At 32.7% G+C, this 24,715-nt stretch overlaps 2 protein-coding genes across 3 annotated transcripts; both read right to left on the reverse strand.

The window, feature by feature from the left end:
- Window positions 1–217: 217 nt before the first annotated feature.
- Window positions 218–3,748, reverse strand: LOC132173966 (chloroplast envelope quinone oxidoreductase homolog). Of its 2 annotated transcripts, none has more exons than XM_088513508.1 (4): window positions 3,683–3,748; window positions 2,149–2,290; window positions 1,633–1,718; window positions 218–907 (listed from the first exon to the last, which is right to left on the reverse strand). In XM_088513508.1, exons 1-4 carry the CDS (start codon window positions 3,746–3,748, stop codon window positions 218–220), a joined length of 984 nt encoding a protein of 327 aa, XP_088369634.1. The 2 variants fall into 2 exon arrangements, with proteins under 2 accessions (XP_088369634.1, XP_059441661.2); XM_059585678.2 differs by having other exon boundaries at window positions 1,627–1,718.
- A 4,702-nt stretch (window positions 3,749–8,450) lies between these two features.
- Window positions 8,451–11,945, reverse strand: LOC132167773 (chloroplast envelope quinone oxidoreductase homolog). Its single transcript, XM_088513133.1, has 4 exons — window positions 11,724–11,945; window positions 10,763–10,904; window positions 10,458–10,549; window positions 8,451–9,360 (listed from the first exon to the last, which is right to left on the reverse strand). Exons 1-4 carry the CDS (start codon window positions 11,793–11,795, stop codon window positions 8,656–8,658), a joined length of 1,011 nt encoding a protein of 336 aa, XP_088369259.1. The 5' UTR covers window positions 11,796–11,945; the 3' UTR covers window positions 8,451–8,655.
- Window positions 11,946–24,715: the final 12,770 nt, after the last annotated feature.

Raw genomic sequence — 24,715 nt, forward strand, 5'->3', positions numbered from 1 at the left:
AAATAACCTCTACTTTACCATACTCACTCCACACTTGGCACAACAGCAAAGCTAGTTGTCTAATCGATCTCCACCACAACGGAATATGTAAGAAAGTTGTGACACCAAAAAAAAAAAACACGTAATACTCAACAGCAAAGCTAGTTGCTTTTTCCCATCTAAGCACAATATTTGACGTTGATAAACATGAGGTTTCCAGCAGGCATATTGTTTTCACCTAAGGTTCAACAATGATCTTCCCAGTTGCATGGCCATCAATGCTCTTGGCCCAAGCATCTCTGGCCTTGGCCAGAGCATATTTTGAGTCAATCACTGTCTTGAGCTTCCCTTCCTTCACCAAGTTAACAAGATAATTGAGGTTCTCACCCTTGGGAATTAACATCAGTGGCAGCAGTTGCTTCTTACAGAAGGTAATTTTCTTCAGGGCAAAACTCACCAACGCACTAGGACCAGGAGTAAGATCAATTACCATCCCATTTGGGCTCAAATTAGGCTCAAAAATAGACCAGGGAATTCCCATTGCACAATGAATTACGGCATCATATTTTTGACCAGATGGGCTCCTCAGAGATGCTCCATCTGGGGTGTTGTAGTCAAGAACCTCATCAGCCCCTAAGCTCTTGACAAGTTGAATGTTGCGGGTGCCACAAGTGGCTGTCACGTGAGCATTTCCCAGCTTGGCCAGTTGAACTGCATAGTGACCCACGCCACCTGAAGCGGCAGTTATCAGAATGTTTGCCTTATTGCCACTGCCATCAAGCTTGATGCCGGCAGCTTGGGTGACAGCCTGGTGAGCAGTCAAACCTGCAATGGAGAGGCCTACAACTTCAGCTGCTGAAAGTTGAGGTGGTCTTGCAACTGTCCAGCTTTCCTTGGTGACAGCAAACTCGGCTAGTCCACCTCCTTTCTGGCATTCATTTATATAATTCAACAACCATAACAGACATCGTTACCATAGATGACATGAATTGATGTGGTATAAAGGGGTTGTTTGTTAAACAACTGCCATCCCCGGCCCAAATACTATTTATGTTTGGTTAAAAAAAAAAAAAAAAAAGTGTAATAGTTAGTATAGAAAAGTGAAAAAATGGTATTGAAAAGTAGAAAAGTTTTGTTTTGTAGTGATTTATTTTTTATTTGAATAGTAGTAAAAAGTAAACAATGTAAAATAAAAAATGAGAATGTTTTGATGTTGATTTTTTTGAAAAAAGATCGAAATGAATAGTATTTGGGGGTGGGAGGGTACTGTTTAACAAATGAGCACTGATTGGCAGCACGCGCGGGCGTGGCACGCCCAGACTGCCCAGTGCAAAATTTTTTTTTTTTTAAGATCAACAGCACAGGCGTGCAATGCACGCCGCGTGCTGTTGATCTTTACCCTTAACAAATACCCTCAAAGTTTTGAATTTTTTTGTGTTGAAAAGTGAAAAAAGTTTTGTTTTTATTTTTTATTTTTATTGGAATAGTAATAAAAAGTAAACAATATGATATAAAAAGTAAAAAAAATAAGAATGTTTTGATGTTAATTTTTTTAAGGAAATAAAGTGTGAATAGTATTGAGGGGAAATGGAAGGGTTGCCAAACGGTACTTAAGCTAACGGGAGAACAAAATATCCAAAACCTTACCAAGACGTTACCCATAGCTACAACTTTATCACCAGCTTTGAAGTTTTCTACTTTTGATCCAACCTCTGTAACCTCGCCTGCCACATCAGAAGCTGTTCCAACAAGGATTTTATTTAGCAAACAATACAATGTTTTTTTTTTCTTTCTTAAGTTTTGCTGGCATTGAAAAGAAACTTTAAGACACAAATTATTAAGGTTGGGAGGAAAATATTGTCTCGGAAAATGTTAGAATATACGAAAAATATAATATATTTTCTGTATATTCCATAATTAGATTGATATCAAATATTGTTTACTTATTACTACTCTATAAATAAGGACCTTTGTATCGTAAATCTATTCAGAGTGATGGACGTAGGTATTTAACACTGAACCAACCGAAAATTCTGTGATCTTTTTCTATATTGTTTCGGCTCTATTTTCACCTCATCATTATTTCGACAAAAAAGAATCGTTGTTACAAAGCAACCAGCATCAAAGCAGGGGTAAGGGTAGTTGAAAGCTAAGGAAAAACAGATTTACCAGGTATGTGAGGGAAGTTGCGAGGAAGAAATGGGCGTAGCAGGCCATTCTGAAGTTTCCAATCAACTGGATTTAGACTAGTTGCTTCTACTTTTAACAAAACCTCATCTTCTTTTGGAGTGGGAACTGGAACTTTAACTTGCTGCAAAACAATCAAGGAATTCACAAGAGATTCAGTTGAAGTAGCCATGGGATCTCAGTAGTATATATAGATTCAGTGGCTTCAATGCTTGAGAAATTAAGCAATCAGCAAAAATAAAAATAAAATGAATTCAAGAACTTCAAGAATTCAAGATTATCTACAGATTTTAGATATCAGTGTTTCTCACGAAATTTGAAGATAAACTTCCATTACAAGATCCAATTTGTTTTTCGTGTCCATCGATTTAGCATTTGAATAGGGCTGATGAGTTTGGTTGTTGGATTCTCTGTTGCCTAGTAAGTAGTTTGTGAATGTTTTCAACCTCCAGATTTACACTCTTATTAAATCATTGGTGAAGATTGTGAACAAACATAGGCATAAATTCTGGAAATCTCATCGGTTACACTGTTAATTAAGCTAATGTTTGTGGGATGAATAACTTCTAAACTGAACAAGAACAAGGACACGACAATGGAAAACAAATTCTTCCTCTCTCTCTCTCTCTTGGATGGACACGAAAAACAAATTGGATGTTGTAATGGAAGTTTATCTTCAAATTCGTGAGAAACACAGATCTCTAAAATCTGTAGATGATTTCGGCGTCAGTTACGGTGGTTTCTGTTGAGTGGGGTTTAGGGGATGAAGGGGCGACACAAAGACAAACTGTGAGCGTAGTTTGTTTTAAGGATTTGGTGTTTCTATGTCTATCGTATTCTGTGTTCTTATCCGACGTGTAGACTTCTAATTGGATGCTGTAAAATAAGGATTTACAGCTCATCCCGATAGAAGGGGCTCTCTTAACATCAAATCCTAACTGAGAGTTGATATTGAAAATTAAACTTTTTAAAATTGTAGATACTAAATTGAGAGATTTTAAAGTTTAATGCATTAATTTTGGTGTTTAATAACTCTAAAAAAATTTTGATCGAGGAATTAAGTGAAGTTTTTTTTTTTTTTTTTGACATGTCCACACAAGGGAATGGGGAAAGGGGATTCGAACTAGTGATCTCCGCTTCATGAAGCATGATCCCGATTGAACTACTCCTTGAAGATAAGTGAAGTTTTCCTATAAAAATAAAAATGGTAACAAATACAATGGATATGCAACCATTTATGAAACCATAAGTAAACACCTTAAAATATTTTTTAACAGAAAACATTTTACGTCGAAACAAACTGATCAGCATTAATTGCCGTGTAAAACACAATGGCAAGCTCGATCCAAATCCCTAAGAAAGACCAACCTTTCTTGAAACCAACACAGATATGAAAGAAATGCACAAAATTCCAAACCCAATCCTGAAACTATCTTCACGCAACTTTCAGGAAGCAGTATTTAATTGAAAGTATATATATATAAACAAAGAAAATGAAAGAGAATTAATAATAAACCTGTAAGCCATTTGGCCCTCCACCATAGCCACTGTACTGAACTGCATTCATGAGTTGCGTTGCCATATTTCAGGAAAACCAGTGTGGAGATGTTATATATATATATATATATACTCAGGAAAAAAAAAAGAAAAAAAAAATTTAACCGTATGCACCGAATAGTTCGGAAACAGTTGCCTTATAAAATGTTTTTCCGTTGAAAGCTTTTTGTGGCAAATCATAAAAATATTAAAAAAAAAAAAAAAAAAACCCTGAAAACATGAGTTCCGACAGGTTTTGGAGGTGGTCCGGTAGGGTTCGGTGTGAGAAGAAGAAAAACTCGAAAAATAGTTTACAAAAATAAAAAAATAATAATAATAATTTTCCGTAACTAAAGAAGCTTTTTTTTTTGTTAAATTGAAAATATTTCGGGTTAACTATTATTTTTGCTTGCACCAAACATTGAAAAAAAAAAAAAATTACCATAAAATATTTTACACCGCATCAAACGGGGCTTAAATTTGTATATTTTACAAGTTATGTCCTCAGACAGATGGTGACTATAGAGCTGTCATTTTTGGTCAAGATAAAGATTTTCCTAACCCATTTCTAGGTCATGTTTTGCATAATTATAATAATATTAAAAGCATAAAGAATTCTTTTGGGAGAGCTTGTGTGCGTTTTGATGTCTAAGCAAGGGTTGTAAATGTACTTTTTCTAAACTTTGAATCTATCTTAGTGTTGATTTTTTGGATTTGGCTTCCCCGAGGGCCCGAAGTGGTTTTGCCTTTGATGTGTTGTCCAAAGGGTTTCTACTTTGTCATAAAAAATATGGGTGTTGATATGTGATTGTTATATGCGATAATTAGTTTTATTTGCTGCTTCATTGTGGTTGTGAGCAATGGGGTCCCAAGTTGAAACTTGGGACCGATTCAAGATGTTTAGTCCAATGTAGCTGAATGAGTAGAGGACATGATGAGAAATTTTTTCACCAAGATGTACTATGTTGGTCTAGATGGAATTTCATATATTTCTGTTGAATTTTATTTCATTTTATTTTTAACCTGTATGAATTGAGCCATTCATTGGTTTAATGAGATAGATGAATAGTTACACTTTGCCCATTATGTGTAAGTGAAAGATTTTAGACTTTGAGTTCTATAAACAAAGGACAAATGAGCCACCATAGTGAGCGATTAAATATAATTAATTTTACATCTAAATATATATATATATATATATATATTCATATTTATTGTATGCAGTAATAATAACCAGTATTTATATAATGTCTTGTATAAACTGTATATAATTTTTTAGCTCTCAATACACAATTTGGTAGCTTTAAAATGTATACACATAAAACAAGACCAACAAATCCCATATAAATTTCAACTCCCAATTGACATAGTTTTGGGTCGAAAATGATCCAATTTAAAAACTAAAACGCATAACGATATCAAATCAAGTAGTATAGCATCGCTAGTTATTAAGTTCTCCACAACTAAAACATTATTATTTGAAGGAAAAATTACAGTTTACCCCCCCACCCCCCAAAGTTGACAGCATTTTTCAATTCGAACATTAAAGTTTCAATTTTTGCAATCCACCCCCTCAAAGTTTCAATTTTTTTTTTCAATTCAACCAATATTATCCCAAAATTCCCATATTGCCCCTGATTTTTTTTTTTTTTATGAAAAAAAAAAACCAAATTTGGGAGTGCAAAAATGGCCAGATGGCCAAAGGGGTAGCTACAGCCACTCCGAATTTTTTTAAATTTTTTTTTATAAAAAATAAAAAATAAATAAAAATTAGGGGCAATATGGGAAGTTTTGGATACAATTGGTCAAATTGCAAAAATTTGAAACTTTGGTGCTCGAATTGAAAAACGCTGTCAACTTTAGGGGGGTAAACTGTAATTTTCCCTTATTTGAAACAACAGATAATTGAGAATCATTATTTAACAAGTCTTCCCCTCGTAAATTCCTTGAGAAGCCTCTATATTAATCTGTAACTAAAACATATTTTATGAGTGAAATTCAGCTTACAAAATAAAGTGAGTAGTGAATAGCATATTGAGTTAAGTAGAAGGGTAGATTTGATAAAAATTATGCTTAAAGCACAAATGAAAAAGCAAAATAATTAAAATAAAAGCTTATTATGCTTGTGGTACCACTAGGGATGGGTGTTGAATAGCCATAACCATTAAGTAATCATCATCTCACTGGTTTACTTCAATAGGTAGATCTATAATTTCATAATTTGAATTTCTTTATATAATAGCATATCTTTAAGAAAGTGATTCTTTATATTGATGCCAAACTATTGGAGGAAGTTTCATTATATGATTGGCATGGCAAGATATGTGACTTCCATGTTTTCCTTCTTATTTACTTTTAAGCAGGAAACTAAAACATTTCACTCAAGTATACAACGACAAGGAAGTTTAGTATCAATTTTCAAAAACCAAAGACCTGAATCATAAATACGACATACAACAATGAGATAAATTGTTATACGCCAAGGACTAACATTGATGTTGGTGACGAGCAAGGAAAATCCGTACAAAGAAAACTAGTGGAAAACTAAAAACAATTAAGTGAAATTTCTTTTATTGATTACAGGTGAGATGAAATAGCAGTTGATGGAAGATGTGGTGAGAAAATAAATTTGTAACAAATCTTTTATAGAAAGGTCGGTTAAACAAAAAGGACTACATGTTTAGAAAACAAAGTTCATGGTACTGTAGTTATTAAGTTATACTTACATTATACTATTCAAGACTTCTACAACGTGATTCACAATATTCAAGACTTCTATAACTGGAATTCACAAACATGATATCTTTCTTTCTCTAATTCAATTTGAATTAGTCTATTTGACTTTCATATCGCAGACCTGATGCTAAGGATTTTGTTTAGAGACAACATTTGGGTGCTTCTTGTAATGCATTTTATAACATTCTTTGAAACATATCGCAACATCACTTAGACGTTTTGCGCATTCCTGTAGGCATGATAAATGCTTGTAAGTAATCTTCTCTTTGTCATGGTGCCTTCAGCCTTCCCCAACAAAGTGTATGACCTTTAAGAGCACAATGTTCAAAACCCCACTTTTGACTTTCATACTTCAATTTAAGTGGCCATTGGTCTTCACAAAATCTAATTTGTTCAGTAATGCATAGATGTATTTTTTCTTGAACTTCATCAAGTTCAGAGGAGTAAGATACAGGATGGGCAGTGGAGAGGTACTGAAAGAGTTAGGGGTAAGGTCATTAGTTTGAACTTTATCAAGTTTAGGGAAACAAGGAAGCAGTATGGAAGGTGTAGAGGGACGTAAAGAGAGATGAGAAAGGTTAATAGCTTGCACTTTTAAGAGAATAAGAATAAGCAACTCCACCATCACTAGCAAAACATTTCTAATACATTTGGAAGCCATGGATTTTCATCCAGTTTTGAAACTTTTTGGTTTGATGTATAATAAAAAAGGTGATTAAGGCTTAGCCCATATATCTTGTACGAAATTGATTTATTATTAAAGTAATTTGATTCAAATATGTATTGTTTAATAGTTGTGACTTTTGGAACTATGATCATTTTTTGAGTTAGTGCCTTTTGGGTTAAGTAATATCCTTTTAATAGGATTTCAATATTCATTTAGAAATATTTTTTTATGCTTTGTGGTTTCAGAAAAAAAAAAAAAAAAAAAAAAAAAAAAAAAAAAAAAACATGTATACTCGAAAGGACTTAATTAGTTTCAAATGGACAAGTGAAGGGGATGATTCCGTAGTCATGATATATTACGTCAAGGCAACAATACTAAAAGTTTTGAAAAAGTGTTTATTTGACATGCATAAATATTTAGAATATTTAGAATGTGATCATTATACTATTCATTTATAGTATATTTAGAATTCGATCATTATACTATTCATTTATAAAAAGACACTATACTTACCTAGTACATACATACTTATTGGTTGGCTCCCAATACACACTCTTCAAAACGTTTTCACTTCGCCACTAAAATCTCTGTGCTAAATTATTTTATACTTACTATGATTTTAGTATTGATATATGTGATATTTAGCTTTAAAGTTGATAATTTTATTAATCTGAATTGTGTTAAGGTTAAGATATTCATGGCTTGTTACAAATTAGGGTGTAAAACGATTTTTCACACCCAATTATAACGTCAACCTTACATTTCACTCATGGTGAAACAAACTCATTTGTCAAACGGGGTGTTCCCATCACACTTACACCTTTTGGTAGATAGTTGATATGCATGCCCCACCGCACTGAACCAATTGGGAAAGCATCCACCAAAAATTCCTCCAAATGAAGTAAAGAAAGAAGAAATTGTTCTTCGTGTTCTTGAATAACAAAGAGCATGTTCTTGAAAAAGCAAAAAAGATTTTTTCCCAAAGTTAAGAGTGGCTGTTGATATCCAAGTAAGTATTCTTCGTTCTTGAAATTTAGTTTTAAATAGCAATGGTTCTTCACATGTTCTTCATAAAGGATCTTGGCATGAGAATTGGATTTCTTCTGCTACGCAAATACTTTGATTTGCAATCATATTCACAACAATAAGTATCAGTTGTGTTCACTACGTCAATTGAATTAAGAAATTCAATTGTTGTTTTTCTTCATTTAAGCCAGATTAGAAAATTTATTCTTATTATTTACGTTTTCAAAACTTTTTTTTTTTTTGTGCAAAAGCTTTAGTTTTAATGAAAAAGATGTGCGAGAGTAGGCAAATAAGAAAAAACATGACTATAGACTCAACATGAAAATGAAACCTGAACTTGTCATTTTGTAGTGTCAGGTCGCACAAACTTACCAGGGCCAAAGCAAACAGCCCCGGATGCCTTCTTTTCCGCCATAGACCTGTCTCTATATATACACAAACTTTTCATTTAATTACATCAAGTTCTGTTAAATCATCAGTAATCCCAAAAGTTTAAACCAATAGGAAAACGTAAATTTAATCACTTAATTCAACTTTTCTACTGGTTCAACAATGATCTTCCCAGTTGCATGGCCATCAATACTCTTAGCCCAAGCATCTCTGGCCTTGGCCAAAGGATATTTTGAGTCAATCACTGTCTTGAGCTTCCCTTCCTTCACCAAGTTAACAAGATACTGTAGGTTCTCACCCTTGGGAATTAACAACAGTGGCAGCAGCTGCTTCTTAGAGAAGGTAACTTTCTTCAGGGCAAAAGTCAGAAAGGCACTAGGACCAGGAGTAATATCAATTACCTTCCCATTTGGGCTCAAATTAGGCTCAAAAGTAGACCAAGGAATTCCTATTGCACAGTGAATTACGGCATCATATTTTTGACCAGATGGGCTCCTCAAAGCTGCTCCATCTGGGGTCTTGTAGTCAAGAACCTCATCAGCCCCTAAGCTCTTGACAAGTTGAATGTTGCGGGCACCACAAGTGGCTGTCACGTGAGCATTCCCCAGCTTGGCCAGTTGAACTGCATAGTGACCTACGCCACCTGAAGCAGCAGTTATCAGAATGTTTGCCTTTTTGCCATTGCCATCAAGCTTGATACCGGCAGCTTGGGTGACAGCCTGGTGAGCCGTCAAGCCTGCAATGGAGAGGCCTACAACTTCGGCTGCTGAAAGTTGAGGTGGTCTTGCAACTGTCAAGCTTTCATTGGTGACAGCAAACTCAGCTAGTCCACCTCCATTCTGTCATTCATTTATATAATTCAAGAACCATAACCGACATCACGCAATTAGATAATAAAAATTGATGCATGGCATATTACAGGCTAACAAACCAAAAGCATGTTAGCATAGGCAAGTCTTGGAAGAGGCCAGCTATGTGTCATCCCAAAATCTGAAAGTTAGAATAGGCAAGTCTTGCAAGTATGCAACCATGCAGGTCCTCAAGTCTACACTACCATGAAGAAACAATACATTTGTAAGGAGTTTTAGGCTATATAATGCTAGTGAAACTCAAAGAACGATGTGAATGAAAGAGGAAACCATCGTCCTTCATACACTGAAAAGCAACTGCTCATTACGAATGCTGCAAAAGCTTTTCATTATATACTCTTAGAGTCTTAAAGAAGTTCCAAATTTCTCACATTTCTGCTTGCGTGATACATACTAATCTTCCGAAAATATATGTGCTACTGTTTGGTACCCATCAGAATCCACAGGTAAAAACATTTATTCGCCACGCTCATACTTTTCAAGATAACCAAAATTTACAGTATTTGATAACCATAAAACAATAGGAAAGCTATTTTTATTTTATTTTGTTTTTGTTTCTGGACAAATCAATGAACTATTGATGTTTGTATTTTGCACATTGCAAGGTTTGCATGGACCTATCTCACCCACTTCTGCTAAAGCACTAAAAATGGCCATAAGTTCCTTAATTTAGGTAGCATCAAAGCCGATTCGAAATTATAAAAGAAAATTTATTTGGAGTCTTTGCGCTGAGTGTGTGAAATAACATGGTTCCGGAACATCAAAGGATCATGATGAACCAAGTAACATAGGCTAAGCATGCATGAAAGAGGTGTCTAATTCTGATCCTGCTGAAAGTAGACACATGAATCAGTCATTCTCTGAAATTTCATGAAGGGAACAAATAAATCCTACAATTTTCTCCTTGAAATAACTTGAATGACCAATTGACAATATAAAATAGTTCGTAATCACCCATCATTGGAATCTTCTTTTTAGTCCTTAATGATAATAAAGAGTTAGAAGTGCTAAAAATCTCAAATTAAGCTAACAGGTTAACAAACCAAATGAATAATCCACAAGCTTACCAAGACGTTACCCATAGCTACAACTTTATCACCAGCTTTGAAATTTTTCACTTCCGGTCCGACCTCTATAACCTCACCTGCAACATCAGAAGCTGCTCCAACGAGGAATTTCTTTAGCTAACACTAGAATGCTTTTAAAAATTTTGCAATAGCAGAACTATAGCAATGACCAAAAGAACTATAGCATCGAAAAGAAACTTTATGACCCTAATTATATAATGTATAGATTTAATACATCCCCAAAGGAAAAGGTTGTCTCAGAAAAGACTCATTATTTGAAGCAACCACGATCAAAAGTGATTTACCAGGTATGTGAGGGAACTTGCGAGGAAGAAATGGGCGTATCATGCCTTTCTGAACTTTCCAATCAAATGGATTTAGACTAACTGCTTCTACTTTCAGCAAAACGTCATTCTTTTTTGGAGTGGGAACTGGAACTTCAACATGCTGCAAACAAGCCAGGAATTCACAAAAGATTGAGTTAAGGTAGCCATGAATTCTTAATCATATTTATCAGTGGCTTCATTGCTTTGTAAAACAAGCAGCAAAACTAAAAAGACAACTCAGTGCCATAACAAAAGGTCCTGAATCCTGATATTTAAATACCAACATAAATTTTGTGTCCATGACTTTAGAAGCTGTAACCAAAAAAAAAAAAAAAAACAGAAAATTTCCCCATCTAGCCTTGTGTTGATGTAAAATTTTCTGATACAAATCTTATAGAATTAAGTTTTTTTTTTTTTATAACTAGGATATCCAAGGCTTCGCCCCGACTAGATTCTCGGAACATCGTGCAAAGCGCAACAAATCTTATAGAATTTTAAGTTAACAAACTAAACAAGGTATTGGGAATGGGAAGAAGAGAATGAGAGTCAAATCCTTAAGAATTAAGAATATAACAGAACCAATATCATTCTCACAAAACAACCCCTCATATAAAAAAACATATGCAACCATTTTCGAAACCATTTGTAAACTAACATAATCTCTATGGCAAACCCAATTCCCATGGGACATCCAAACACCCCATAAAGACCATTCTAAGTTATTCCACCATGAGATAAGAAAGAATTGCATAAAATTACCAACTGGGTCCTCACCCAAAACCCAATTCTCAAACTATCTAATTCAAAGCTTCATCTTTTGACTACATCTTGACCCTCCAAATCCAATATCTGGAGGATCCAACAACTTCAGGAAGCAGAGTGTGAAGAACAAAGTAAAGTATATATAAAATAGAAAACAAGGAAAATGAAAGAGAATAACCTGCAAACCATCTGGTCCACCGCCGTAGGCACTGTATTGAACCGCATTCATGAGTTGCCCCAGCCCTGCCATATTCGAGAGTCTTCAAGGAGTGAGATTCAGGAAAATCAGTGTGGCCGGGATGTTATGGAGGTGTGGCTAATGGCTATGGAGCAACTATCAGTGAAAGAGCGCCTCAGCTGAGCAATGCGCCACGTATACCCGATGATATCAATAGCTACCGCTTGGCGCTTTCCTTTGACGTATTATTCACCAAGGCCGCTCAAATTGTAAACAACAAACTCCAAATATTTTTCATATTGAGAGTTTTTTTTTTTTTTTTTTTTTTTTTTTTTTAATTTTAAATCCAGCTATCAAAAAAATAGAGGTGTCAATGCAGACAATTAAAAACTGCTCGCTAATCACTAACCGCTTAACCGTATTAATTGCTAACCGCCTAACCGCTATAACCGCCTAACGGTTAGCAGTTATTGGGTTTACTAACCGTAACCGCTAACCGTCTTTTTATATAATATATTTTTATAATTATAATTATAAAAATATTTATACATATAATATAATCACATGATCATTAAATCACAATTTTTTTAAAAAATAATTAAATCACAATTTTAGTATTAATATATTATCACTATAATTTATATGATTATATCATATAATCACTTGATCATTAAATCACAATTTTTTTTAAAATTAATTAAATCACAATTTGAGTATTAATATATTATCACTATAATTTATATGATTATATCACATGATCAATTGATCATTAAATCATTTGATTATATAATAACAAATTATACATATATAATATGACATAACTCATAAGTATACCAATTCATAGTAATACAACAATTAAATATCTAGAGACTTATATCTAATGTATGTTATAAACTTATAAGTCTATATAAGTCTACATATGCATATGAATAATATAAATGTATAATATCAATACTTAATCATATGATTCAATGACAATTCAAATACTTTATTCAAGACTTCAAGTGAATCATATTATTAATGTACAATGATGATATGAATCGTATAATATCAAATTAAGTAATTGACATTAGATTAAACAATGACCAATGTATTACTTATAAACACAATTTAAGTATTAATGTATTATCATTATATGTTGTGACAGTTGTCTGAACATTTTTTTATATGTTGTGTTGAATTTTTTATTTATTATTATTATTTAAAAAAAAAAAAAAGTTAACCGGTTATGATTTAATATTTAAGGAAATTTTTTTAAAATACAAGTAAATGTAAAATTTGGGTCAAATATTTTTGATTTTTTAATATGGGCTTTTTTATAGCAATTGGGCCTAAGAAGACACTAAAAATACAAAAAAAAAGGCCCAAAAAGGCCCATAAAACCCTAAAGAAAGCCAAAATTTGAAAAAACGGTTAGTGTGCGGTTATCTATTTCATTAACCGTTAACTGGCGGTTAACCGCTAATAGTTAACCGTTAGGCGGTTAGCGGTTGCAGTTAGTGAAATCTACTAACCGCTAAAGCGGTTACAGTTAGCGGTTATTGGCAATAACCGCTAACCGTAACCACCTTGACACCCCTACAAAAAAGTATTGTGTTCTTTAACCATGTGGACAACACACGCAATTAAAATATATATATATACACTTCTCACATATTAAGGGACAAATGTCACGTTTTTAGAGGCTGAATTGTGATAAACCAACTATGTATGAAATTTTATGTCACAACGTTTTATAATTAGCGTTTAAAATTATCATTAGATCAAAATCTAATAATGATTCATCCAAATCCAATTATAATCTTAAAAATCATATGAGAGAGAGTGTAGGAGTGGGTCTGTGTTGCATTAATTATGACAACAATTACTTAGAAGATAATAAGTGACAATTAGAGTTCTCATAGGAGTATAGCACTCTAATTCAATTTTTCTCCGGTGAGCTTATAAAAGCCAAGCCGAGGAAGTCCAAATAATTCGGATAATTTTTCGGAATTAATTAAGGATAATAAATAATAAATAATATTACCGCTACGTAATTACATAAATTCTGTGGCGGGTTCATCCAGAGCATAATATTACGTCTACAATGGAGGAAAATAGTGGGCCGGGGAAGGCGATGATGCAAATTGGTGAGGTTGACGACGCATATTTCGAATCTTTCCCGGCCGGTTATCTGTTTGAGCCTAACAAGGAAGAGTTGATTGGTTACTTGAAGGCCAAGGTGTTTAACGAGCCGTTACCTCCTAACCGGATACATGACGTTCTTCTTTACGACCACCATCCGGAGGAGCTCACCGGTAAGCCGGCCAGTACTCTTTTTTCTTTCTTTTTTCTTTTCTTTTCCTTTTTTAAGTTTCAAGTATATATATATATATATATATATATACACGAATTTAAGTATGTATATATTCATCTTTTTCGTTTCGCACGGCCAAAGCTTTTGCTATATGTAAAAGTATGGCGACTGATTTCTGATTATGGAATTAAAAGGTAGGTTTATTCAACGGAAACAATTAAGCATGCAGTGCATGCATTTACTACATTCTCATAAATTTAAAGGCTTACAATTCATTCAGAAAGACTTTATAGATATATTTGGCTTTCCCGCAGACCTTTTAAGTCATTTTGCTACAATAGACTTTCATATATTAAACTAATGTAGCACATACTAAACTTTTCTTCTTTTTTTTTTTTTTTTTCTTTTTTTCTCTTTCTCATGAACCGAATTGTGAAGCGTTATATGCATGTTGAGTTAGGGCCCGTTTGGAAGTGCGATTTTAAAAATTGTATTTTTAAAAATTACGTTTTTAAAATCGCTACTTTTTAAAATCGCTATTTTTTAAAATTGCATAAGCGTTTGGTAAAACATGTTAAGAAGTACTTTTTTTATCAATTGAGTGTTTTGATAACATTAGCATATAATCGCGGTTTCATGACCAAATAGGTAAATATTGGGCCAAATATTGTTTTAAGCGAAATTGTTATTTCGGTTTAAATTTACACTTTTTCAAATAAGCACTCCCTAATCAGCTTATAGAAATCACGGATTTTTTTACGATTTTAAAATTTGCGTTTTTAAAATTGCAATCTCAAACACTCTAAAATTGCGAATTGGTTTAAAAACTCAGATTAATTTTTTAAAATGCACTCGCAAACGGACCCTTAAAGAATCATGTGATTTTTTATTTATTTATTTTGTATATTAATCAGGAAGGTACAAGTTGGTTAGACAAAGGGAGTGGTACTTTTTCACCCCAAGGGACCGGAAGTACCCGAATGGAGATCGCCCAGATCGAGCAGCAGCTGGTGGATATTGGAAACTAACTGGCGCCAATATATCCATCCAAGTTGGTATGATCAGAGGATCTAAAAAGTCACTGGATTACTATGAAGGAAAGCCTCCAAAGGGAAAGAAAACCGCATGGAAAATGCATGAATATAAATTACACCAAGACATTGCTCCTCCATATAAAAAGGTTAAGGGTGTAAGCATGAAGGTACGTACGTATCGAGTTTTGAATTGTTCTATATAAATGTGTTTTAATATTTAATCTTATCTTAATATATATTTCTCATTCATGTTTTAGCTCGGCCCATTTATAGAAAAATGTTGACATGTTACTTTTTATAAAGGCTCTAATATAAGGACATCACAGAAAAACATCAAGTGTTTTAATTAAGAATCATAGCATTGTTTTTTGGCTTGATTAATTGATTGGTTGCTATAAGAGAATCAGCATAAACACATCAAATGTTTTAAGAATCATTGCATTGTTTACTGGTAATTGATTGATTGCTATAAGAGAATCAGTCATATCCATTGATGTTTATAGTTAGCAACGAGGATAACAAAAGCAAGCTAGCTTGATGAGGATAATGCAAAGATCCAAGCATGACTGCATCTTGGCGTGATTTTTACTTGATATAAAAATAGAATTCATGATATAGTTTTGATGGAAATCAATCTAAAAATGAAAGGGAAAAAAATGCATTTTAGTATTAATATAAACACAATTTAGGCTTAAGTAAAATGTTTCATTCACTACAATATTTTTGCTTGGTTGCTTTGGTTTTTCTCTTTTTAATATATATGTATATATTATTATTTTTTTTTTTTTGGCAGTTGGATAACTGGGTTCTGTGTAAAGTTTATAGAAAGACAGCGAGCAAGAAGGATAACAATAATGGGACTGCAAAGACGGTAACTTCCGATCAAGGATTGCCAGTTATGAATGTGAATGGAAATGATATTGGGGCTACTGCCTCTACAACATTCAATAATTCACCTGAGCATCAGCATCATCAACCTGATGCATATCCTGAGCTGCAACAACCCCTAATTTTGGCCAATGATTCTGGGACTAGTGCCTCTACAGCATCAAAAAATGCACCTAGCTATCTCTATGCATATCCTGAGCCTCTGCAGAACCAATCTTTAGCCAATGAGTCTGGGGCGACTACCTCTACAACATCCAAAACTGCACATGATGCATATTCTGATCCTTTGCAGAACAAATCTTTAGCCAATAAGTCTAGGGTGAGTGCCTATAATGTCTCCAATAATGACCTTGACCAGCCTGACAAGGTTATTGACAATTATTCTAATTTAACCGACTGGTGGCTAAATATGGAATCAGGGTATTATAGTGACTCTACAACATCAGAAAATGAACCTAGCTATCTCTATGATTATCCTGAGCCTCTACAGAACCAATCTTTAGCCAATAAGTCTGGGGCGACTACCTCTACAACATCCAAAACTGCACATGATGCATATTCTGATCCTTTGCAGAACAAACCTTTAGCCAATAAGTTTGGAGTGAGTGCCTATAATGACTTTGACCAGCCTAACAAGGTTATAGACAATTATTCCAGGTTAACCAACTGGTGGCTAAATATGCAATCAGGGTATTACAGTGCCTCTACAACATCAAAAAATGCACCTAGCAATCTCTTTGCATATTGTGAGCCTCCGCAGCTGCAATCTTTGGCATATTATTCTGAAGCTGCTACTTCTACAACAGTTAACAATTCACCTGGCCAAGACAATGCATATCAAGACCAATTTTTGCCTAGCCATTTTGAATCCACCCATGGCTTTACCAATCGAACTTTTCCTAATGACATGGCAGCTAATAATATGATGCAAGACATGGCAAATAGGAGGCTCATGTACCTGAACCAAGTTTTGGGCAAAGAATTGACAACTCCAAATCATAGAGAAAATGTTGGCCTAAGTTCTTCTGAGAAGCCTACTCATGTCAGGGAGGATAATGATCATCAGCCACATTCTTTTGCTAGGGAGGATAATGTGCCTGGGAATGACACACTCGGTAGTAAGGAGATGAATCAATACATGGTCGAAACTATTTTTGTAGAATCAGATGATGAAGTTCAGCAAGATACCATTTCAAACCAACCACCTAAGAGTGCTAAGTAGGTGTTACCTCAATCCCAACTTCCTCTTACTTTTGATATGTTTTTAACAGATTTTTAGCCACTTTTGTCTTGTTTGGTTTCTAGTTACTTAATTGTTTTTATGATTACCATTTCTATTGTCTTTTTTTCTTTTGTTTTGAATTTCATTTTCCTCAGTGGTTGTTAAGCCTATCCATTTTGTAGCACTTATCTAAAAACATAAGAAAAATGCTACACATACTTTCAAATATTTATTTATTCCTATGTGCTTACTCCCGGTGGGAATCACCATTCAATTTTTGATAGATTAATGTGTATGATATATAAATAGTGATTTTCAATTCCACATCACGAAGTAACCACATGTAACATTTCTCAAAATTGAACTTCATGCAAATTTTAGGTCATAGCTTCTATAGAATTGTTAATAACACTAAAAAAAAAATAAAAAAAAAAAATCTATAACGCCTGGATTTATATAATAGGGTAAAGTCTACATTCCCCCATCAAACTACTACCCAATTGAAAATGTCACTCCAAATTTTCAATTTTGACAATGTTCCCTCCAAATTACCAAAACATTGTCAATGTCCCCCCTAAAATTAGCAAAAAGATAAAAATGCCCCTATATATTTCTTAATAAAACAAAAATACCCCTATAAATTATTAAAAAAAAAATGAAAATTTTAATTTAAAAAGAACCATTTAAAAAAAATGAAAATTTTTTAATTTATTTTAAAACGGAAATTTTTATTTAAAAGAAACATTTTTTTAAAAAAATTTGTTTAGAAAACGAAAAAATTTTATTTTCTTACACGAAAATTGTTAATTTTTTTTAAAACAGCAATTTTTATTTAAAAAATTTTAAGAACAAAAACAAAAATTATCAATTTTTATAAAAAGAAAACAAATCGAAATTTTTAATTTTTTTCTTATACAAAGGATTTTTTATTTTATTTTATTTATGTTTTAATATTTTTTGTTTTTATTTTACTAAGGGTAATTTTGATATTAGGAAACATTGACAATTTTTGATAATTTAGAGAGACATTATCACAATTGAAAGTTTTTTTTTTAAAAAAAAAAAATTATGAATTTAATAGTAATTTGAGGAACATACGTGGAATAAGTCTAACCTCAAATAGAGCTCACTCCCCTTCTCCGGTTGCGCCTATATCTGTAAAATCTCACAATTTTTCAAGTGAAAAACAATAAGTGCGCGGGTTAGTAAGTAAATACTCAGGAACTAATCAACTAATTTCATTGTGTGACGTGAACCGTACCCCTCTTTTCAAAATCTCTCTCTCACGTGGACGAGCAACGAAGGGGAAACAATTTTTCTCCTTTAGGTTAAAGGTTTTAAAACACTCGTGCATGTCTTTTCAACCGAGCTTTAGTTGATTGACATCCAAGGTTTATAGAAGCATTAATTTTCACAAAAGCCTCCTCTATTGAAAGAGCTGCTCTCTATAGATATTTATAAGTATTTTATTTTTTCTTTATTGAACCTTTTTCTAAATAACATGTTATTACCTGTTTTAAAAAAAAAAAAAGAAAAAAAAAAAAGAGAGAGATATTCATAAAATAATCGAGGCAAAGCACAAAAGCCTCTCATATAAATTTTAAAAATATCCATGTATGCCTGACATTATTTTTATTAAATAACGAGACATGCACAAAATATATAGTCTATTTATAATGAATAGAGTTTTCTTCTGAATTGGTTTGTAAGAACTTTCTATAACTCAATCTATAAAATTATCTTGTATTATTTAACATGAGTGAATCATGTTCGTTTTTAATCAAATTTATTTTTCTCACATATTTTTTTGTAATAAAATTTTCTCTAACTTTGTTAATGTTAAAAGACAAAGATAAGAAAGGACATATTACAATTTTCTCAAACTTCAAACTACCATCATATTACCAATGTGTAACTTTCCGAGAAATAATTATCTAGAAGTTATCTCGGAGATCTAGCCTACATCAAAAGACTTTTCTAACACAGAAAGATAACTATCAGCACATCCACAGTAATATCAATACTAGAGCAACTAAGAAAGCATCATAACATAGAAATGATTATCAATAGTCTTGGTCTTAGACTAGTCTCCAAGTCAAATATATTATAATCAAAAAGAAATGCTATATTTCCCAAAAAATTTTCTCAAATGATGTGTTATCATCCTATGAGTTGGTGATATACTTTTCAAAATAATAAATTCTTGAGATAGTGACACATTATTTAGGAATTAGCTTTTGGAAATAAAATTTGGAATGTATATCACTTTTCATAATCAAAACCAAGGTAAAAAACCTACCAATAAGACTTTAAACCTAATAGAGAGTCTCATGTTACCAAAGATTACAACATAATTGATAATAAATCCAAAGAAAACCCAAAATCGAGTCAAAATTATGCTACAAATATTCACTCAAGTGCGGATCTACCTCCTCAAGAAGCAATCTAGAGAGCTTGTCCAAAGCTGGCCTCTTGCCCGGATCCATATCCATCTTCAAAGGAATCAAGAGCTATAAAAAAAATATATATATATTAAAAAAAAAAAAAAAACACGAATGTTTTATATGTGAAAAAGATACAAGTGTAACCGTACAACTTAGTGAGCAAGGATACACAAGAATTCATATTATCAAGTTCGTGAACTCAATTTGACTGTTCAAACCACGAATAGTAATATGCAACAGTTGTAAATCACGTGAATGCTTAGAATAAAAACAAGATCTATAAGTATTTATTTATCTTGGGTGGTACTCCGCACTCTAAGACATTTCAACCTCCAAGTTACTGCAAATCATACTCTAATATATATCATACACCAACATACTAAAAATCATAATCTTGCATGTTGAACCCTAATTAAGTAATAAAAACCCTAATGATGCGTGCAGATTAGGGCCTTCATCAAATGTTCGGTGTCGGGGTCAATTGTTCGACCAACAAGGATTAAACGTTTAGCTCATACAATGGAACATTCAGTGACTTGAGAATGTATGAAAACTCAAAATAGCCTCTTACCCATTTTCCAACTTAACCACGGCTCCAAATATTTCTAGGAAGGGAAATCAAACATCGATAATGTATAATAACACAGAACGTACGAGCAAGTTCATATCTTTTTGAAAGTATAGCTAACTCATGCATGATTGTTATAAAATCCTAGCGTAACGTACTTAGATTTTTCTAAACAGCACGTGATGTTTGTTAAACAACAAAATCAGTATATTAAACCAATAAAAACATATATATTAATATCTATTAAAACAAGATTGAGGTTTAGGATTAACTTCTCTCAAAGATGAAGCCTCACCAAAAATTACTAACCCTCAAGATTCTTCCTCTCTTCATCTCTCTCTCTAGGGTTTCCAGATACTAGGGGCGACTAAGTAGGGCTAATTGGTGTAAAGATGCATTAATAGTTGTACCGTGCACGAAGAAAAGGGTTGAGACATCCAAAATTTAATTGTACGTTGTAACTACCCATCGAACGTTCAGTCTTCAAGTCGAATGTTCGTAGTAGGATTGCATCGAACGTTCGTGTGTTCTCACCCCTAACTTCAACAAAAGTAAAAAATATGACACTTCTCCCAAAATAGTATGTTATAATTAGAACATTCTTATAGAAACACATGATGCGAATATAAAGCTGAATAATAATAATGACAAAGATAAAGGAAATAGAATAAACACAGAAATTGGAAACGGATCCTCTCAATGTCAAATGAAATGGAGAATATCCATTTACTGTATTTAGGAGGGTAATATTATCTTTTTCTTTTGGGTAAATTTTTTGGACAAATTTGTCCTCCTAAATGCACATGGTCTAAATCCACACATTAAAGTCTTATAGGTTACATATTTCTGATTTGAGTATGTAGCTCTATATCCCCAAGAGGTAGAGCAATCGGCTGAGACCACACCTAATGAAGGTGAAGTCACTAGTTTGAATTATCTCACTCTCTTATGCGGACATGTCAAAAAAAAAAAAGTACATAGCTCTATTTAATATATCCTTAAATTAGGCGGGAATACAAAATCAACATTTATCACAAATGATTTATATTCTTAAATCTAATTATTTATTAGGGCTTCAAGGCATTACACAGTGTCCTTTCAAACTATAAAAAATTGTAAATGTTTCCCGATAACAAACTCCCGATAAAAATAAAAACAAAACTTAAAAAAAAAAAAATGGTCAACATGTAGTTAATCCCTTGATTGCAGGATAGTTTGAGAAGGATTCTTCTTTGGTTTTTCTTGGTCTTGAGGTAGAAAACCATATCCCCTTCAACTTGAAATTCTTAGCCTTGCTTTCTGAGCATCTGAGAAAACTAACATATAACCTTATCACAGATCTGAATAGTAATCACCTCTACGTTGTATGCGTCGGTTTTCAAGAGTGGGGGATTGAGAGAGATGGAGCGGTATCACTTGAGAGAGACGAAAGCTATGAGTTTTTTTTTTTTTTTCTCTTTTAAAAAAATTTATTTTATTTTTTTATTCAAATAAAGGAGATGGGTTACATGGGAAGCAATACAAACAAATACAGAAAGAGTAGGCAATAATTTTATTCATGATCCAAAAAATAACTATAAACGAGCAGGATCTCTCTAAGGGCAAAACAAGAAGGTAATAAACAACAAAATAACTCAATGAAGAGCCCCAAGCGGTAAAAGCAACAACCACCGTGAAATGGTTGTTGTGGTAGAGGTACTGTCAAAAAGGGGAATGGAGCCATCGATGAAGAACAAACACCAGCTACAAAAGTCTTCTCTACTAGATCAGACCAAATAAGAACAAGAAGACAGCAACCCACAGAAAATAAAGAGCGCCAAAAAAAAAAAAAAATAGAGAAACAACTTAAAAACAGCAAAAGAAATACAACCAATCCATAAAACAGAGGCTTCGACAGCGGGCAGACAATCAAAGGAAAAGGAGCTGCAAATGAGATCCACTCTTATAAATTTGCTAATACAATCCTAACAACTAGAGATATTATATAGATAATTATATATAATGGTAGGAGTTATCAATAAGAGTTATCTCTACATAGAAGATGAATAGTGATATTTTATTAGGATATATATGAGTTAAGTGATAATGTTCTATTCATTGTAGACATTTATCACCTTACGACTATTTGTATTATTTAATGGCATTTGCTAATGAATTAAAATGAGTTAAATATTGGTATTATAATACCGTCTGTGTATTTTGGGAGTTCTTGGCTCACTCGAACTAGCTATATTGGAGGTCACGGCTCCCTTGAACAAGCCTATCTATCATTTTCATGTGTTTTAAACTAATTGGTTTGCATCAATTGGTAATAAAACATTATCACTTAACTCCTATATATCCTAATAAAACTCCTCTTCTCACATAGAGAGATAGAGATGACTCTTATAAATAACTACTATCATTATTTATAATTCTTTCAATGATATTTCTAACTATTAAAATCGTATCATTTGCATATGGGGCTATGAGGTTTTTTTTTTTTTTTTTTTTTTTTTAATAATTTTTTAGGTTCAAACTCAAATCAGTCTCTTATAGGAACAACCACGACGTGGGACCAACTTTGTTCTTTTTAAAAACGATTCTTTTTTTTTAAAAAAAAAAATTAAAATTTTTATTTAAAAAAAAATTGTTTTAAAAAAATGTTTTTTTTTTAAAAAAAAATTATATAACAAAAATTTTCAATTTTATAAAAAAAATCGATATTTTTTTAATTTTTTCTTATGAAAAACTTTATTTATTTTTAAATTTGACCACCCTTTGAATTATATATATAGTTTTAGGTTTTTTCTAAAAGTTTTAGTATTTTTTATTTTTATTTTACTAAGGATAGTTTCATCATTAGAAAAACATTTTGACAATGTTTTATTAGCTTGGAGTGGACATTATCATAATTAAAAGTTTAATAAAGATATTATCATGAGTTAAATACTTTATTCCTCATGTGGTTTAACTTCTTTATTTTTTGTTCCTAAGGGTTTACTTTTTATCACAAGAGCCAGGAGGTACCTATGGTTTGCCTAAAGATGGGAGATGGTATCTCGGTCTAAATTCTGCCCAAAATTTGACAAAATATCACGTCAGTACCAATAAGAAATTGACATATGTCACTATAATTAATTTTAACAAATATATATTTTTTAAAAATTAAAAACACTAAAAAATATATATTTTATTAATTTCTTTTTTTTTAAAAAATTGGGGGTAGCCACCCCCTTTGACCATTTGGGGGGTGGCTGGGCCACCTTTTTTGGCCATGGGGCGGGCAGGCTGGAATAAAGATGGCTCGAAGCCAAAGGGGCGGCCGAAACCACCCCTAAACCCATTGGGGGTGGCTCGGCTACCCTCATATGAGCCACCTCCAAATGGCCGGTTTGGGGGTGGGTTTGGCTCATTGGCCACTCCCAAAATTTTTTTTTTTTAATAAAAAAATTAATTAAATATAATATTTTTATTTTAAAAAAATTATTATTATTTAAATTAATTCTAGGGATGCGTGTCAATTTTTTATTGGTGTTGAAGTAGCATTCTATCAAATTTTGGACGAAATTTAGGTGAAGGTATCCTCTCTATTTTTATGCAAACCAGATATATCTTCTATGATAAAAAGTAAACTATAAATGCAAAAAATAAAGAAATTAAACCATAAGGAAAAAGTATTTAACTTTATTATCAATTATGTAGTAATTTGAGAGATTAAGTGAATTTTCCCCCAAAAAAAAATATAAACCCACCAACTTTATTTCTTTCTAACATTAATCATTAACAAATAGAGAAGGACCACAAAAAACTATAAAGTAATGTTTCTTGAAAAAATAAAAAAAATAAAAGTAACGAAAAATTTATCTTAATATTTTCCTTTTAAAAAAAATATGAATTATTTCTTTGGTTTCTTCTCCTTCGCTTCTTTATGCGGAATCGTCCCTCCCATCCCATGGCTTTACCCGCACTCCAAACTCTCTCTCTCTAAAATTTTCCTTCTCGTTTTCTCCGAGAAAATTCGTGTGTGCATTGGTGATCCGTGTATGTCTTTTTCCTCCGAGATTTGTTCTTTGATTTTCTTATCTGCGTAGCATCGAAGGTGAGAGCTCAACCTTCTTCAATCTCTGAATTTTCTGTGTGCTGTTCTGAATTCACAATTTTCAGTTCGGTTTGTTTGGTGTCTTGAGCTCTGATTTATCGGCTAATCAAAATGCAGTTGGGAATTCTGTTTGGTTTCAGAGCAAAACTGAGAAAATATAAAAGAAACAAAAAGAACCATAAATAATTTATATAGGAGACTGATTTGAGTGAGTAGTTGCTTGAGATGGCTTGGTTCAGCGGAGCTGATTGTTCGGTAATAATAAAAAAAGTTTCTTCTCGACGACCAAAATTGTGGATAAGGTAAATTCATGAATGTCTTGGGATTGAATTTGATTGTTCATCGTTTTAAAATTAATAGTTCTCACTAAATTACAGTAATTTGTTTTGATATGAAAGTTTTTTTTTTTCTTTTAATTGGCCGAGTTTGAAATCACTTTTGAGTATTCATTTTTTGTTT

Source organism: Corylus avellana, chromosome 2, assembly GCF_965113065.1.
Source record: "Corylus avellana chromosome 2, dhCorAvel1.hap1.2, whole genome shotgun sequence".
Taxonomy (NCBI): Eukaryota; Viridiplantae; Streptophyta; class Magnoliopsida; order Fagales; family Betulaceae; genus Corylus; species Corylus avellana.

What these genes read in the sequence shown, in the direction of transcription:
- LOC132173966 (XM_059585678.2), bottom strand. Translation starts at nt 3,748, where the DNA reads ATGGCAACGCAACTCATGAATGCAGTTCAGTACAGTGGCTATGGTGGA. An exon ending in GAGGGCCAAATGGCTTACAG is followed by an intron (nt 2,291 to 3,682) that starts GTTTATTATTAA and finishes ATTGTTTTGCAG; the next exon opens with CAAGTTAAAGTTCCAGTTCC. An exon ending in CAACTTCCCTCACATACCTG is followed by an intron (nt 1,719 to 2,148) that starts GTAAATCTGTTT and finishes TTGTTGGAACAG; the next exon opens with CTTCTGATGTGGCAGGCGAG.
- LOC132167773 (XM_088513133.1), bottom strand. Translation starts at nt 11,795, where the DNA reads ATGGCAGGGCTGGGGCAACTCATGAATGCGGTTCAATACAGTGCCTAC. An exon ending in GTGGACCAGATGGTTTGCAG is followed by an intron (nt 10,905 to 11,723) that starts GTTATTCTCTTT and finishes GCTTGTTTGCAG; the next exon opens with CATGTTGAAGTTCCAGTTCC. An exon ending in TAGCTATGGGTAACGTCTTG is followed by an intron (nt 9,361 to 10,457) that starts GTAAGCTTGTGG and finishes AATGAATGACAG; the next exon opens with AATGGAGGTGGACTAGCTGA.